The 18,394-nt window shown below is 37.7% G+C and overlaps 2 protein-coding genes across 2 annotated transcripts; both read left to right on the top strand.

The window, feature by feature from the left end:
* Positions 1–6,359: 6,359 nt before the first annotated feature.
* Positions 6,360–11,579, top strand: LOC145108957 (TMV resistance protein N-like). Its single transcript, XM_079046050.1, has 7 exons — positions 6,360–7,043; positions 7,261–8,365; positions 8,465–8,773; positions 8,878–10,897; positions 11,057–11,147; positions 11,286–11,355; positions 11,459–11,579. The coding sequence occupies exons 1-4, from the start codon at positions 6,565–6,567 to the stop codon at positions 10,804–10,806; spliced, it is 3,822 nt and encodes a 1,273-aa protein (XP_078902176.1). The 5' UTR covers positions 6,360–6,564; the 3' UTR covers positions 10,807–10,897; positions 11,057–11,147; positions 11,286–11,355; positions 11,459–11,579.
* On the top strand, positions 10,956–11,897 carry LOC145106551 (succinate dehydrogenase [ubiquinone] flavoprotein subunit, mitochondrial-like). The gene is made up of 5 exons (XM_079043506.1): positions 10,956–10,998; positions 11,286–11,355; positions 11,459–11,579; positions 11,669–11,706; positions 11,795–11,897. The coding sequence occupies exons 1-5, from the start codon at positions 10,956–10,958 to the stop codon at positions 11,895–11,897; spliced, it is 375 nt and encodes a 124-aa protein (XP_078899632.1).
* Positions 11,898–18,394: the final 6,497 nt, after the last annotated feature.

The following is an 18,394-nucleotide window of genomic DNA, read 5'->3' as shown; positions in this document are numbered from 1 at the left end:
TTGAGTCTATTATACACCACAAACAAATATGCTAAACTATAATAGGTATAGTTAGGTTGCATATGCATTACAAACATTACGATAAACTATAATAGGTATAGTTTATGTTATAATTACATTTCAAACTCATTACGAAAGGTTTTCATTTCATATAAAAGGGGTGCAAATACAAAGTACCGAGTTTTCATATAGAAGGGGTACAAATACAAAGTATCGGGTCTATACAAAGGTGTACATTACAAAGTACCGGGTTTTCATATAAAAAGGGGTACAAATACAAAGTACCGGGTTTTCATATAGAAGGGGTACAAATACAAAGCACCAGGTCTATACAAAGGGGTACATTACAAAGTACCGGGTTTTCATATAGAAGGGGTACAAATACAAAGTACCGGGTCTATACAAGGGGGTACATTACAAAGTACCGGGTTTTCATATAGAAGGGGTACAAATACAAAGTATCGGGTCTATACAAGGGGGTACATTACAAAGTACCGGGTTTTCATATAGAAGGGGTACAAATACAAAGTACCGGGTCTATACAAGGGGGTACATTACAAAGTACCGGGTTTACACAAAATGGTTTTATGATATTAGAACTACAATTCATCTAGAATTTGTTAGTTTCCGGTTATAATCGCTAAGTGTATATGTTAGAGTTATATAAGAATTTCGTCGCGATCAACTTAGAATTGGTGGGCTCGCCTTACTTCCTGTTCCTTGTTTGTTTGTGGACTTAGGGTAGACCCATTATATTCGACGGTTTATTTAACTTAAATTTTATATAACTTATACACACTGGGTGATTATATAGGAAATCTATGGGTCTTTCTAGCGTACATTATTGCATAACATAGGAGCTTTCATTTCACATTTTATAAAGAAAATATTGGATTTTCTGGAATTATATTCATTCGCTTTTACAAGGAAAATGACAACTTTATCAAATAAAACTCTTATGAACTCACCAACTTAATTGTTGACACTTTTTTTCAAAACTACTTGTATTCTCAGGAAATCAGTAAAACATGAAATCAACGGCTTTTGAGGATGGAACGCTAAGGCGTTAAACATTTCATTTTGTCAACATAATGTAATTGATTTAGAAACATGTAAACTCATACTATGGTGTAACTTTTTCAATTATATTTATGTTGGTTGTTTTTACTTTGAGCACTATTATACTCGTTGTTGTGATACTATACATGAAGTCCTCCACCCCCGGACATTTCCGCCATCCTTGGTTTGGAGGTGTGACATCGTATAACAACAGTTACCACGCTAGTATAGACCGCCCTCCTTTCGAGATGCTCTACGGGTGGAAGTGTAGGACCCCGATTTGTTGGGGCGAGGTCGGTCAGCGAGTCATCGGGAGTACCGAGGTGGTGCTCAAGACCACAGAGTTGATCCAGTAGGTCCGTAGCAGACTGCAGACTGCGCAAATTCGACAGAAGAGTTACGCCGACAGGAGGCGTTCGGACTTAGAATTTCAGGTGGGCGATATGGTCCTCCTAAAGGTATCACCCTGGAAGGGTGTTATCATGTTCCGGAAGAGGGGCAAGTTGGGCCCCAGGTTCATTGGTCCTTTTAGGGTTTTGGCCCGGGTGGGTCGGGTTGCTTATCGGTTGGATCTTCCAGCAGAGCTTAGCCAGATCCACAACATTTTCCATGTTTCTCAGTTGAGGAAGTGTTTGGTGGACGAGTCAGCAGTTGTACCCTTGGAGGATATTCAGGTTGATAGCAGCTTGAATTATATTGAGAGGCCCGTTGCGATCTTGGATCGGAAAACGAAGACCTTGAGGAACAAGGTAGTCCAGCTAGTGAAGGTGCAGTAGCAACACCGGAAGAGTTCAGAATGGACGTGGGAGGCCGAGGAGGAAATGAGGGAGCATTATCCAAAGATATTTATAGATTCAGCAGCAGCAGACTTCGAGGACGAAGTCTAATATAAGTGGGGGAGAGTTGTAACGCCCCATTTCTGGTATGTGATTTAAATAAAGTAATTTTTTATTTCTTAAGAGGTACTCGATGAGTCAGTAGCCCGACTCGTCGAGTAGAGGCGGGATTGCACGCAGTTTAAGTTGACGACTCGACGAGTCCATATTCCCGGACTCAGCGAGTCTGCCAGTCTGGATGAAACCCTAATTTCAAGGGTTTGCACGCTATTTAAACATCTTATGTGCCCCAAGACCAGCCTCCCTCACCCACAAAGAGTCCCATACGAAACCCTAGTCGTTCTTAAGCATTTTCGAGCATTTTCTCACTTGTGAAGGTTTTTAGTGCATCTTGGGGATTTGAGGAAGAAGAGAGAAGAGAAGTATTCAAGGGGAGCAAGTAGATCCGGATTTCTGGTTGCATTTCAGTCCCCTTTGAGGTATCAAGCTCGAATCTTTTCTTATTATCAGTTAGATCTCTTGAAAAGCTTGCTCTTGTTGATTTTGAGCCCTTTCTAGACTTTAAGGTCGAATTAGGAGCTGATATGATGAATGGACTTCAGATATAAGCTTTCCAGAGCCTCTTAAGCTCAAGGTTGCCACCTTTATTGAGCCAAGTTTCCATTCCAAGCTTAGATCTCTTCTTTTAGCTTATTTTGGGTATTTAAGCTTCATATTAGCATGCATGCACGTAAAGTTAGAAACTTTACGTGAAAAACCAGCCCTAGGAGCCCAGATCTATGAATGGAATGCACTGGATTCGAGCAGAATCGACTGTATAGTAATGGCATGCATAGGACTCGACGAGTCGTTCTTCAGACTCGACTAGTCGAGTCGCGAGTTGCCGAGTTTTTCCCCATTTGAGAGTTTAGGGTGGAATCAATGAGTAGGTAATGGACTCGGTGAGTTAGGGCTCAGATCTAGTAGTGGAGGGACTTGACGAGTTGTTCATACAACTCGGCGAGTCAAGGACTGATCACTTTCATAGGATGAAGGAGGACTCAACGAGTTGTTCATACAACTCGGCGAGTCAGATGAAGATGGACTCGATGTTAGTATCGAATATGGACTCGTTGAGACTTTGCTAAACTCGACGAGTAGAAGCGTATAGAGGATTTGAAACACGGACAGGGACTCGGCGAGTTGGCGGCCAACTCGGCGAGTCAGGTCAAGTGAGAGTTGACTTTGGCCAGAGGGTTGACTTTGACTTTGACTGTGACTTGGACTTGGTCAGGGGTAAAATAGTCATTTAACGATAAGTGTGGATATCAGATTCTGACTAAGTGTTTTGTGGGGATTATAGCCGGAGGATTTCCGGAGCAGCAGCAGACAGAGACTTCCCGTACAGATTATCAGCAGCTACTCGTTTGAGGTGAGTTACCTTCCAGTAGCGGTGGGTCTACGGCCACAATGCCGGCCCACCAGTAGGAGTTGTATGTTAGATGATTGTCTTTGTGATATCATCTAGGTTTGCTACTACCTGATATGCTATATGCTGGCATGATATGTTATATGTGATAGTAGTAGAGTTCGGTTGTTAGGACCGAAGGGTAGGTCAGACACCCCAAATATGTCTGACAGTATGTGATGATATGTTTATATGCTGGCCTGATATGTTATATGTAATAGTGGTAGTAGGATGGAAATAGTCCCCAAGTTCGGTTGTTAGGACCGAAGGGTAGTTCGGACACCCCAGATATGTCTGATAGTATGTTTATGTTATGATATATGTGATAGTAGCAGTAGGGGGTGGAATAGTCCCCGAGGATCGGTTGTTAGGACCGACGGGTAGGTCAGCACCCCAGAATGGCTTGACATGGGTAGGTCAGCACCCCAGAATGGCTTGACATGGGTATGTCAGCAGCCCATAATGGGTTGATACGGGTAGGTCGGCACCCCAGAATGGCTTGACACGGGTAGGTCGGCACCCCAAAACGGCCGTAACGGGTAGGTCGGCACCCCAGAATGGACGTACCTGGTAGGCCGGGCACCCTAGAATTGCCCGACAGTATGTATGCTATATGATTGTACGGTATGTGGTACGATGGGGGAACTCACTAAACTTCGTGCTTACAGTTTACAATTTTGGTTTCAGGTACCTCTTCAGCGAAGGGGAAGGAGCCGACGCGGTAGCAGCACATCATACACACACGCATTGATTTTCCGCACTTGAGATATTATGGGATTGTACTCTGACATGTTACTATTTTATGATTTGGGTTTTCAGACATGATATATTTTTACGTAGTTTTCTTATGAATGTTTTTTATAATCAGTTAATTAAAATGAAATTTTTGGACTCGAAATTTGGGATGTTACACCTGTCTTATAAACCCTGGAAGCAAGGGACTTCCGAATGAACAAATGCATGATAGATGACTCTTAGGGTAGACCCTTAAGAGTAAGATAATGGGGATGGATAATTAGGTTGATTGTTTGATGTTAAAACATAATAATTATATTATTGTGGGTTGAAAACCCTATGTACCCACCAGGTTTCCCAACCTGACCCACTCAAGCTTATTTGCATCACAGGTGTCGATACGAAGCTACTTTACACTGAGAGATTTAAAAGAGATGTAGATCACTAGTGTAAATGAATGTAAGTTTTGTTTATGCTTATGTTTCTGTATTGACGATGACATCCCAAGGTTTTAAAAGGAATAAAAATACATTTATTCGGAAATGCTTTGATAACGTATTTATCATGTTTTTCTAGGAACAAATTCCGCAACATTTTTATTAAAAGAGGTACTCTGATTTTTATAAAGCATAACCAAAAATCGGTCTTTTCTGGCCGTGAAAAAGGGGATGTCATAATCACAAATTTCAGGATCTCAATAGAAATTATCAATTCTAGGGTTTCAAGTTTACCTTCAAGATTGAGTCCAGTAAAAAATTGCTGATTCCTGCTTGATTGTAGTAAAATCCGACTACCACCGTCCTCTACCTAAACCGCCATCGAAGAAGTAGTATGCGTCGACCTCATCGGTCGATTAGAAGGTAATTGGCGGCGTCGATCCAGAAGCATAAGCCGATAAGTTGCGACATTGTGAGAGAGACAGTGGAATGGTCTACCATCAGATAGAAACCGATTGAAAGAAGACTCAAAAGCGAGGAACTCTTAAACGGTAGAAAAGGTGTAGACATCTGAATGGACGTCGGGAGGTAGAAGAGGGGACATAACACGTGTTCTGGACACTAATCCACTCCTCCCACTTTTAATATGAAAAAGCAAACTTGACCTTTAATTAATAGTCATTGGTCAACTGACCATATTACAGGGGGTAAACTGTAATTCTTAAAAAAAGTAGGGCAATAAGCGACCAAAACAGAGCAAGTTCACTATTCCTAACTCTTAACTTCTTTAATATAATCTTTGCCGGGGCTTTGGCCTCTTTCCCAAAAAAGAAAAAAAAACTTCTTTAATATATATATATATATATATATATATATATATATATATATATATATATATGTATGCATGTGTATATGTATGTATGTATAGGGCTAGGTTATAATGTGGATGGACAACTATTATGCGGACGTGTGGACAATGTTATTCTAGGAGAATTACTAAGAGAATAGATTGTTTAATAACGTGAATACATTCAATCTTACACAACTATTCTTATTTATTTTTGTTCTTGCACATCGTTTTTCACTTATTTTCATTATTACTATATACGACTCAATAAACATTATGATAGAATGAGAATAATAAAAAAATTCTATAATAACCTTATAGACGATTTAATTAGTGAGAATGTGTGATTATTACAATAGTTATGTAAGATTGAACATATTCACATTATTAAACAACATATTTTATTTGTCATTCTCACAAAATAGCACTGTTCACAAGTTCGCACAATATATGTCAATCCACATTATTAAACAATATATATATATATATATATATATATATATATATATATATATATATATATATATATATATATATATTATTTTTTCTATATAGTTATTTCTCTTATATTACAATATAGTTTAAATTTCATATAATGTCATTTTCATGAATATTTCAATTTTTTAAAACTACATTCATAGTTTTATTGTATTTTACAAAATCATAATTTTATAACATATCTACAAATACAAAATTTTGATTAGATATTCAAACTATTATGATTTTGTAGTTTCAACTTATCATTATATTATTATCAAATTACAGATAAAACATTTATATTTACAAATTATTTAATTATTTATTATCATCAGTCAATAATTAACTTATAATTTAATAAAAATTAATTTTATCTTTTTTATCCGTGATATGCATTATAACAAGTAAAATAATAAGTAAAAGGATGGACATAATCGCATAATGCAATCTTTTTCAAAAGGGAAATACAAAACGTATTAAAGGCAATAAAATTTGCCGTTTAAAATAAAGCTACACCCAAACAAGAGCCTTTTCTTTTCCACCCAATTCCAGCTTTTCCAAACACACATATTCCGTTCACATTCGCTTGCAAGTTACAAGTAATTTATCGGATCGAAGTGTTTCTTTACTCGATTCATCGCATCCAAATTTTCTTTACAGTCATTTTGCATAAACTTCGCCAACAAAGATTTGATTTTTGTTAGGACCCATCGATCAAACCTTCAAATGGCGTCTTCTTCAACTTCATCCCTTGACAAGAGCTTTAAATATGATGTATTTTTGAGTTTCAGGGGCGAAGATACTCGTACGAACTTTATTGATCATCTTTATCATGCTCTTCAGAACAAAAGCATCCATACTTATAAGGACGATGAGAAAATCAAAAAAGGGAAAAACATCAGTGATGAGCTCATCGGATCCATTCAAGACTCCAAATTTTACATCATTGTTTTCTCCAAGAACTACGCCTCTTCATCCTGGTGCTTGGATGAACTTGTTAAGATAATGGAGTGCCACAGGACAAACGAGCATATCGCTTACCCTGTCTTCTATGACGTGGAACCTTCAGAAGTCCGCAAACAAAGCGGGCCAGTGGCGGAAGCGTTTGCAAAACATGAAAAAGAAGAAGCTGCTGGGAAATGGAGAGAGGCTCTGAAAGAATCAGCGGATCTCTCTGGATGGGAGTTGAAGAAGACTGCTGATGGGTAATTGATTTAGCATATAACCTGGATATAAAATCTCGTACATGGCATCTTAAATTGTCAAATTTTAATTCAAGTTTTAAGTCTTGTCCAAAGAATAACCATGGAATATGATTATGTAACTATGTTATTTTTCATGTGGGGCTGTATGTTATAGATCTGAAAGTGACCGGTCATATGGGGTTTTGAGTAAGCTAATCGAATCTTTTTTAAAATACAGGCATGAAGCTAAATTTATCAAAAGAATAGTTGAAGAGATATCACTAGAGTTACGTTCAATCAGTTTCAACATTGATGAAAAGTTGGTAGGAATGGAGACCCGGATCAAAAATCTTGCTCCATCTTTAGGAATTGGTTGTGATGATGTCCGAATGATCGGTATCAAGGGGATGGGAGGTGGTGGAAAGACAACTTTGGCAAGAGCTGTTTTTGATCACATATCCTTTCAGTTTGAAGGTAAAAGCTTTGTTGAAAATGTTAGGGAAAATGCTTCTTTGTCTGGTTTAAAGTCGTTACAAAAGCAAGTCTTATCAGATGTCTTAAATGAAGACATACGTGTAAGTAGTATTTATGACGGGAAACACATGATGAAGAGGAGGATGCGTGATAAAAAAGTTCTTGTTGTTCTAGATGATGTGGATCATATAGACCAGCTTGAGGCTTTAGCCGGTGAGCTTACTTGGTTCAAGTTGGGAAGTAGAATAATCATTACAACAAGAGATGAGCAAGTGCTTGTAGCACACCGAGTGGAATTCATTCGTGATGTCAGTTTGTTATCGGATGAGGAAGCAATTTGCCTCTTCAAGACTTATACATTTTGGAGAGAGGTTCCATCTCCAAGGTATGAAGAGCTATCAAGACAAGTTGTACGCTATGCCGCTGGACTTCCCTTAACGATCAAAGTTTTAGGTTCGTCTCTTTGTGGTAAAAATGAGCTTGAATGGGTAGATGCCCTAAAAAGACTAGAAACAATCCCGTTAACGGAAACTTTGAAAAAATTGGAAATTAGCTATATCAGTCTAGACGACGATTACAAGGAAATATTCCTAGATATTGCATGTAACCTGAAAGGTTGGGAGAAGGACGATGCAATCAGAGCACTTGAAAGTTGTGGATTTTGTGCTATAATTGGTTTACGAGTTCTTGAGCAAAAATCTCTCGTAGCTATTTATTGTGATTCTTATGGTGATGAGCGGGTGGGCATGCATGATCATGTTGAGGAAATGGGTAGGAATATTGTTCGTCGCGCACATCCCGACGAGCCTCATAAGCATAGCCGATTGTGGAAAATCGATGAAATTGAAGATGTATTGGCTAATGATTTGGTAAGGATTAAGTTTATTTGTATGTTAGGAAAAACCAATACATTTATAGTTATTATGATTTATGACACAAGTTTCACGGTGACTTCTTTTGGATTGCAGGGTACTAAAGCAACAAAATATATACAATTCCACACAAAGAAATTCAGTCCGCATATTTATTCAAAAGGACTGAGAAAGATGAAGGAACTTAGATTTCTTTCCGTTTCTGCAGTCCACCAGTTAGATTTTTCCAGTAATTTGGAGTTTAGCATAGTCGTTCCAGCTGTCTTCCCAAATACTTTACGATATCTGCATTGGAGCAGTTACCCTTTCAGGTCTTTACCCACAACATTTCAAGCAAATAATCTTGTTGCACTTAGGATGGATGACAGCAGAATTGTACAACTTTGGGAAGGGGGAGAAAGAAAGGTAAAATTATGGTTGATTGATCATTTTGCATGATTCATTATAATGTTTTTCCTACATTGTTTTGTTATTACACCAATATTCATTTTGCTTTTTGCTTATTTTAGGTTCTTAACAAGCTCAGATTCCTTGACCTCAGTCGTTCAAGGTTGAGTACCTTTGACCTTGGGCTTTCTCCAAATCTTGAGAAGTTGACTCTTAAAGATTGTTATAATTTGCTAGAACTTCACATGACTGCTGGATGTTTAAAGCTGACATCTGTCAACCTTGAAGGTTCAAGCTTGATGACCCTTGACCTTGGGCTGGCTCCAAATCTTGAAGAGTTGATTCTTCTTGAATGCAAATATTTGCAAACACTTCACTTTCCTGAAAGCTGTCTAACTCTAAGATGCTTACTACTCACCTATTCAAATTTGAGGACCCTTGACATTGGGATGACTCCAAACCTCGAGAAGTTAGATCTTAAAAAGTCTTATTGTTTGGAAGAACTTCACATGGCCAATGAATGTCAAAAGCTCACCGAACTCATCATTACCCATTCAAATTTGAGGACCCTTGACCTTAGGATGACTCCAAATCTCAAGAAGTTAGATCTCAAAGAGTGTAGTGGATTGGTAGAACTTCACACTCCCTTTGGATGTCTAAAAAAGCTTGCCCATGTAGATTTAAGTGGTTGTTTGAGGTTTAGATCTTTTAAGTTTAACATAGAGGATTATACTTCTTGTAGTGTTGATGAATCACTTGAGGTTGGTCCTTTAGCCGAGTTACATCTGTTTGTACAGTCTCTAGAAAGATGTCCACTTCACCCTGACAATAACTTGCCAAAGTTTCGGTTTGACTGTGATTATAAAGAAGACCGTCCCTCACTGACTAGAAATCTTGAGATGCTTTTATCTGTAGGTATGTGTTCTTGCACAAACCTCAAGACTTTTTCACAAAGCATTTGTGGGTTACAATGTTTGAGAAAGCTTGAACTCAAAGGCAGTTTTCTAGAGGTGATCAAGGACCTTGACCAGTTAGAATCTCTCGAGGAGCTAATATTGTTGTCTACAAATATAAACCATCTTCCAGACAGCATTTGTAAGTTGAAACGTTTGAAAACTCTTAAACTTGATGATTTACGGCTTCTTGATAGGTTACCTGAGGATCTTGGCCAATTAGAATATCTAGAGGAGCTTGGTTTGTTGTCTGCAGATATTAAACACCTCCCTGATAGCATTTATATGTTTAAACATCTGAAATCTCTTGAACTTAGTTCTTGTGTTTTGCTTGAGACATTACCTGATGATCTTCATCAATTAGAATGTTTAGAGAAGCTAACTTTGTCATCTAGAATGATTAAACGTCTTCCGGATAGCATTTATATGTTGAAACATCTGAAATACCTCAAACTTACATCGTGTTGGTTTCCTGAGAAGTTACTTGAGAATCTTGGCCGATTAGAACACTTAGAGGAGCTAGATTTTTCACATACACAGATTAAAGATCTTCCAGGTAGCATTTATAGGTTGAAACATCTGAAATCTCTAAAGCTTCGATCTTGTTTGTTGCTTAAGAAGTTACCTGAGGATCTTGGCCAATTAGAATGTTTAGAGGAGCTAGATTTGTCATTTACAAAGATTAAACATCTTCCAGATAGCATTTGCATGTTGAAACGCCTGAAATATCTTATACTTTCTAATTGTTGGCTGCTTGAGAAGTTACCAGAGGATCTTGGCCAATTAGAATGTTTAGAGGAGCTACGCCTATGGAAGTGTGAATTTTTACAAGATATCCCGAATAGCATCTGTGAGATGAAACGCCTCAATTTTTTCTGTCTCCGAGATTGTATTCGAGTTGAGAAATTGCCTGAGGAACTTGGACGTTTGGAATGTTTAGAAGAGTTATATATAGATGGTACAAGAATAAGTCATCTTCCCCGGAGCATTCATTTGTTGGAAGGTCTGCTTATTGTTGGTCCGGGAAAGCTTCTTGAGGCGTGTGGGTTTAAATCCAAAATACACCCCTTAGATCAAGATGCATTCTGCTACGTATAAGTGCCCATATAATGCATTAGCTAGTCTCCTCTACTTTGCTCCAGGGATGATTTTGAGAAGTTCTGGAGGCACGGAACTATTGTCAAATGAGGTACTTTCTATTGATGACCGTACTTTGATCTGATAAGGTGGTTTTGATGTTGTTGATGATGCCAGTAATTAAAGTTTCAGCTAATCCTAATCCGGTGACTTGTAATATACTGTAAAAGGAAATCTTTCCGCCTGTAACTTTCTTCATCTTATTTTGTAGAGAGGCAAGCTTATCGTCGCATGGTGCTGATAGAATTGGACATGAAACATAACACACATTTATTGTGGAATACAAGAAACATTAGAAGAAGGTGTGTTTGTGTGTGTGTGTGTGTATATATATATATATATATATATATATATATATATATATATATATATATATATATATATATGTTTCCTTGTCACCATATTGGCTGACTAATGACTGTCTGAGTGTTGTAATACAGGTTGTGATCTGATTGACAAAGCATGGGAGAGTTATCATGATGTCAAATTGAAGGATAGAAGCTTGATATGGTAAATTCGATTGGACTTTTAAGATTTAGTATTTTTTTTTTTTTTATTTTTTTTTATTATGGTCTGTTTTGGAAAGATGTATTTATGTGAAGTCATATTTCAGGAACTCTGACTTGCTAGAGACGATAGAGTTGGTGAACCTGTTGATCAATGCATGCCTCACTATGCATTCAGCTGAAGCCAGGAAAGAGAGTAGAGGAGCTTGTGCTCGTGAAGATTTTACGGTTTGCTCACATTCATATCTTCTTTTTCAATTTCATTCTTCTCTTCGATTCATCTTTTCTCATAAATATTCGATTTGATGCTTTTTCAGAAAAGAGATGATGAGAAATGGATGAAACACACACTCGGGTAAATATCTCTATTTCTCTCTTAAATTCAAGAAATAACATCTTACTTTTTTTCATGACATTATATGATGATCTTAAAATATGTGCAGATACTGGGAGAATGAGAAGGTGCGACTAGACTACAGGCCAGTTCACATGAATACTCTTGATGATGACGTTCAGACTTTTCCACCAAAGGCTTGCGTGTATTAATAAAATCCTCTCACATGGATTGAATTTGCTGGGTTAACCATTATCAAGAATTATTTTATTATGCAAAATTTTGATAATAAATTGTTGTTGCATTCGTCGTTTGATGCAAAACCCTAAAAACCTGCACATAAGTTGTCTCTGGTAGATTGTGTTTGTAACTTTGTTTTTTAGATTTAGAGCGTAATGATTTATGCTTACTGCTTTGACTTGACATGGATAAAGCCAAAGTGTGTCTCAGTTGACAATAAGATTGTAGTTTATAAAGTTAAAGATATCTCGTATGCGTGTATGAAAATGGTTATATATGGTAATAATTACATCTTATAATTGTGTTGAAACAAAGTATTTGCATCATTAGTATGTGTGAATGTCATGCAAAACTCAAGTTTATAACAAGATAAAAGAAGTTGCCATTGTTGTTTGATCATTGTTCTTGGGTGTTGCTATGAAAAAGGATCTTTGGTTTGGGATCTCGATTCATCGAAGGAGAAAGCAAAGGAATCGACTACAAAAAGCAAAGGAATCGACTACAAAGAGAAGTAATTGATTCATCTCTTGCTAGTTTAATTTATGGTTGTAAGAAATCACTGAATATGTGATCATGATGGATTTGGTGTTATGAATGCTTTGGTTGATAAGCGTTTGACCGAGACAAATGTTGTCACATCCCACCCACATGGCCACACCATCTCTTCATATAGACAGGAAACCTTCAAGGGATTTCCAACAACTTCCATTATGTAAGTACCCTAAAACTAATGCATTAAATCAAACATCTCCGGAGCAATACTCAATAGCTCACTTCCAACATACCCAAAAACCATAGCATTCCAAGAACATAGTCTCTTGCATTCTATCGAACACTTTATGGGCGTACTCCATGTTTTGATGTTTGAACACTTTATGTGCATTTGGATTAAACAATTCATAATGAAAACAATGTGTTCGAACTCGGATACAATGATATGCGCATGCACTTCTTTTCCATGATAACAGCCTGTAAGGTCCCAAATTCGCATGAGTATCAATCAGATCCGTTTGATGGTGCGGAATCCTAATCAAACGGATGATGCCAGATCAAATGAAGAAGAAAGAGAAGAAGAATAATATGAATCTATGATGTATTCAAGATTGGAATGAACAATACACAAGATTCACACACACTTGCACCTTCTCTCCTTTCTCTCTCTAGAACACCTTAGAATACACACACTTAAGCTCTTCCAACTGTACACTCTCTCCTAGCCTTACACCCTCTTATGACTCTACTAACTCTATTTATATGGTAAACATGGGCCGTAAATGGGTTCACGGCCGTAAACACGTTTACGACCGTAAACACCCATACAGCCGTAAACTAGACTGAAAAAATATAATTGCCTAGAAAAGTAAAGTATAAACCATATTTTTGACCCAACAATCACCCCCTTGGTTTATAGCTTTCTTTTTCTAATTGACCCAACAAGCTCCCCCTAAAAAGTAGCTGGATTTTCTTGTCAATCTTCATTTGGAGCTTGACTTCAGCTTTTGTCTTTGATTTCTTCACAGCTTCAAGATGAACTTGATGAATCTTCAATAAATGACTTCATCTTGAGCACTTGGGGCTTTTCTTCAGAATTTGGCTTTGAACGCATGTTGGGTGAGGAGGCTTCTTGCAGAGATTCTTGAAAGATGGCGCTTTCAGCTTGAGAATCTTCAGAGAGAACAATAGAGAGATCTAATCTTCTGGATCACTTCAACAGGTACAAGAATAGCAGCAAATTGATTGAGGAGGCTTCAATGCAATTTGTCACATAATCTTCAAGTACAACTTCACCTTGCTTCTAGGGTTGAAGGATTGAATGTTGAAAGAATAGTCTTCATTTCTTGCTCCTTCGAATGAGAATTCTTCGATGATCACTAATGAAGCCTTGGCTTAGAAAATCTCGATATAGTCTTCATGAGTCTCATCTACACCTGAATTCACTTTTCAAGACAAAACAAAACTAAAAGAAAACTTAAAACAAAATTTTTGGATTTTTAATATTTTCTGAACAAGAAATAAAACAGAAATAACACTATTTTTGGATTTTTAATTTTCTGATTTTTGTTTGGTTTTTGAAATATTTAATTCTCCCCCTAAATTTGTGTATAGAGAAAAACTATGAACAAATTTAACAAAAACAAAAATATTTGGGATCAAAGTTGTGAGACAGTCTTAACTTTGTTTATCAATACCTTCACCTTCATGAATAGATCTGGTCAATTGCCAGTATTGTGGTCCACTTAAACACGAAGGATATCGACAAACTTTTCCAAATAAACCATTTAGCTGAGGACGACCACGAGTATTGTTGTCCACTTAAATTAAGCAGCGAGATCTACAGACAACCTCTAAATGATTCAATTTTAGTTGCACTAGAACGTGTTCCCCACTTCCCTATATACCCTGGTTATCAAGAACTTCCAAAGAACTCCTTACTTTAGGTGAGTAAACAATTATTAAGGAGGAAGTCAGATTTAGAAATAGGTGCATATGTTGTGTCCCAGGTCTGATTTATTTCAATCACGTAGAGGGGACAACATATGACTAATAGAGATAGAGGGTTATAGAGATAGTAGGGTGCATATACTGTGTTCTAGGTCAGATCTTCCGATCACGCAGAGGGGACAACATATGGCTAACAGATAGAAAGAATTTCATAGATAAAGAGGTGCGTAGAAATAGAGTTGCATATGTTGCATTCTAGGTCGGATCTCTTCCAATCACGCAGAGGAAGCAACATATGACTAACAGATAGAAAACTAGAAAATAATTTCCTACAGACCTACTTTATTAGAACCCCCAGTCGCCCTATCAGAACCAGAATTAAAGACATAAGTCCGTACATCAAGGAAAAGTTGAACCACAATTCTAGATGCATATTAATTTAGTGTATCCTGTGGGTTCCCATGTTTATCTCACTGCTCAATCTACCCGAGCATCGTATGGTCAGTCCAAACAATCCTATCTAAATCCACACTGTCAAATTCTTCGTGCCTACCAGCACATTGAACATAGAGTCTAGACAATTCAGATTCAGTCCCTTACACATGTTTAGACTGCCCGTTATCACTTTCTTGATATCACTTCCCAATAATACCTACTAACGAAAAACTATAAGAAAATAAAAGATTGTCTTCAAAACGAATCAGTTTAAGATAAACTCAGGAGTATAGAGAAGAGAACTCAAACCGTAATTCACCGATTGAATTTGCATCCAGAAGGTCTCAGAACAGCACGCATAATCTCAGAACAGATCCGAAAATTCTTCATGTCATTAAGTACTAACCCCATGTGTGATCCCTTCCTTTCTTCCTTTCCCGCAAAGGACACATACTCTCACTTAAAGTTCTGAGTGTTGCACAGTTGAGAGATGTCCCCTATCATGTGCCTGGAGCAGCCACTACCAACAAACTGAAGTCTGATGATATGCCTCCATAGCTGCTCCAGCATAGAGCGGGATCAGTTGGTCTTTGGAACCCAGTCCATTTTGAAACTGGGTTGACCTTTGTCATCAACGCAAGGTACTCTCTCCCATGACATGTCCTGCTTATCACAAACAGAAGATGAAGAAATATTAGAATCATTAGAAGATTTGGGAGATTGAACCTTTGGTACCCATCTGTAGTTTGGTTTAACCCATTTCTTTTTCGATCCGATGAGTGCCTCGGCACTTGATTTTGAACTTGAAGTAGCTGCCGAGATGACTTTGACCTAGCCGGTCTTGGTTTCGCTGGAGCATCTCTTGGATTGGACTTCTTGGTCGGCATACCCTTCTTGTTCTTGGGAGTTGGATTCTTTTCCTTCTGCGCATTCTAGTTATCATTGTTTGAACGCGGCCTAGAAGGGCTTCTTTTGGGGTCTCTCCCTCTTGGTGCGTTTTGCCACTCTTGTTCATAGTAGGGAACGTATGAGCGATTAGGACAATTTCTTGCAATGTGTCCAGGTGTTCCACAGTGAAAGCAAGTCTTTTTCTTCACTGGGAAGTTGTTTCTTCCTGCCCCTGGTGGTGTGTCCTTGCCTCGTTTCTTATTGTTCCCACAAGCACACTTGCAGCAAGTCGTCAGTTTCGCTTGTTTTGGTGGCTTGTATTTTCCAACAGCAAGTTTAGAAGTAACTGAGTTAGAAGCAGCAGATTCAGAGTTCAAGGAGTCATTGGTTTGACAGTCAACAGAATTTGCAGAACTAGAATTAGTTTTGTTCTCCTTGTCCTCTACTTTACCTGCACATGAAGTAGAAGCATCAGAAACGTTCACCTCAACATTCTCAGTTGGACCAGATTGTTCAGTCTTAGCTTCAGGGGAGTGGGCCGGACTGAGCAGGAATTTCTTCCTCATTGGTTTCAAGGGGTGGGTTATAGTTGTCACTAAAGGGAGGTGGAACATTGTGGTACCCTAGACCCTTATTTTGATTATCTTTAAATTTTAATTGTTTTTCAATCATGGATGCAACTACCTCACTTGACACATCATATTTTCTGAAATTAAAATCTGCATTTTCAAATTTGTTTTTCAATGTGTCAAGCTCGGCAGTCACAACATCAAAATCTTTCTTAAGATATCTATAATGGACACACTTGTCACTGTACTCTGCCTGTAATTTCCCAAAGTCCTTAGTCTTGGCCTCTAGTTGTTCTTCTAATGGTTTCAGGCCTTTCCTAAGTTGATACCCCTCATATTTTAGTTCCTCTATCTCTCTACGCATCAAATCAGCCTGTTCACGTAAAAATTTGATAGTTTTAATACAAGATTGAGAGCATGAAACTTCATTGACCGAAATGTTTGAGGAACTCATTGTTTAAAAATATGCCCTTTGACTTAAAACCTCAAAATTCAACATTAAAAGTCAAATTTAAAAAGTCAAACTTAAAAGTCAAACTTGAAAAGCTAAATTTGAAAATTTGAAGGTTAAACGAGAAAGTCAAAGTTTAAAGTCAAAGGTCAAACTTTAAAATTCAAAGTAAAAATTTTAAGTCAAAAGACAATTTAGAAAGTCAAAAAATAAAAACCAAAAATTTTGGTTGAAAATGGAATTTTAAAAAATGAAAAGAAATTGATTTTTGGGCTGAAAATGTTAAAAATGCGAAAGTAGGAATTGAGAAAGCGAATCCTTAAGATTTAAAAATGGAAGATGATTAGCGTGTGATATGCTAGATCAGATGGTAAGACGCTGGTTTGAGGAAGGGTGTGGCGCGAGTTCGAATCTTGGCAACCCCAAATATTTTTGAATGTTGAACGAAGCTGCTCAACGTTGAATGAGGCCGCCGAACACGTGCGAGGTTGGCCGCACACCGAGGACCGTGAACGTGCGAAGACCGACCGTGAACCTCGGAGCTCAAACCCTGTTGAATGCTGAACGAAAGTGGGCCGAACACGTGCAAGGCTGGCTGCACACCGAGGACCGTGAACGTGCGAAGACCGGCTGTGAACCTCGGATTGCAAACCCCGGACCGAACACGTGCGAGGCTGGCCGTAAACCGAGGACCGTGAACTCCGAGGAACCCTAGCCGCAAACGCTTCTTCGGCCGTAAACCCTTCAGTGGTCGTGAACCCTACTTCAGATCGCGAAAAAAACGACGTTTTTCACATTTTTTGCTCCAAAACTCGTTTTTAGGAAAAATGCAAAGAACAAACCCCCCTATTTTTCAAAGATCTATCCAAAAACTCAAAAATCCTTCAAAAATAAGATCAAATACGCTCCAGATCTGCAAAAATTGATTGATACAATCAAAGCTCTGATACCACTTGTAAGGTCCCAAATTCGCTTGAGTATCAATCAGATCCGTTTGATAGTGTGGAATCACAATCAAACGGATGATGTCATATCAAATGAAGAAGAAAGAGAAGAAGAATAATATGAATCTATGATGTATTCAAGATTGGAATGATGAAGAATACACAAGATTCACACACACTTGCACCTTCTCTCCTTTCTCTCTCTAGAACACCTTAGAATACACACACTAAAGCTCCTCTAGCCATACACTCTCTCCTAGCCTTACACCCTTTTATGACTCTACTAACCCTATTTATATGGTGGACATGAGCCGTAAATAGGTTCACGGCCATAAACACGTTCACGGCCGTAAACACGTTTACGGCCGTAAACACCCATACAGCCGTAAATTAGACTGAAAAAATATAATTGCCTAGAAAAATAAAGTATAAACCATATTTTTGATCAAACACAGCCTTTTGATGTGAACATTGTTGGTAAATGTGGGAGGATGTTCTTTTCACAGAGTTGTTTTTTTAAATTTAATTTAATTTAATTTAATTTATTTTTAAATAGGACATATAGAAAATTATTTTAAAAATAGGACCGTTTTTATTTGTCTTTCAAAAATTTGGTGGTCTCATCATCAATTCATCCATTATTTTTAAGGAGTTATACTTTTAACCTTATCAAATTTTAAATTTAACCGTTAAATTTATTTTATATTTTCAGTTTACAACTTTTAATTTTAAAAAAATTA

This window comes from Lactuca virosa, chromosome 4 (assembly GCF_052849685.1).
Source record: "Lactuca virosa cultivar CGN04683 chromosome 4, Lactuca_virosa_CGN04683_v6, whole genome shotgun sequence".
Classification (NCBI taxonomy): Eukaryota; Viridiplantae; Streptophyta; class Magnoliopsida; order Asterales; family Asteraceae; genus Lactuca; species Lactuca virosa.
Note: the sequence above shows the minus strand (reverse complement) of the source record. Positions and strands in the feature narration are given on the sequence as shown.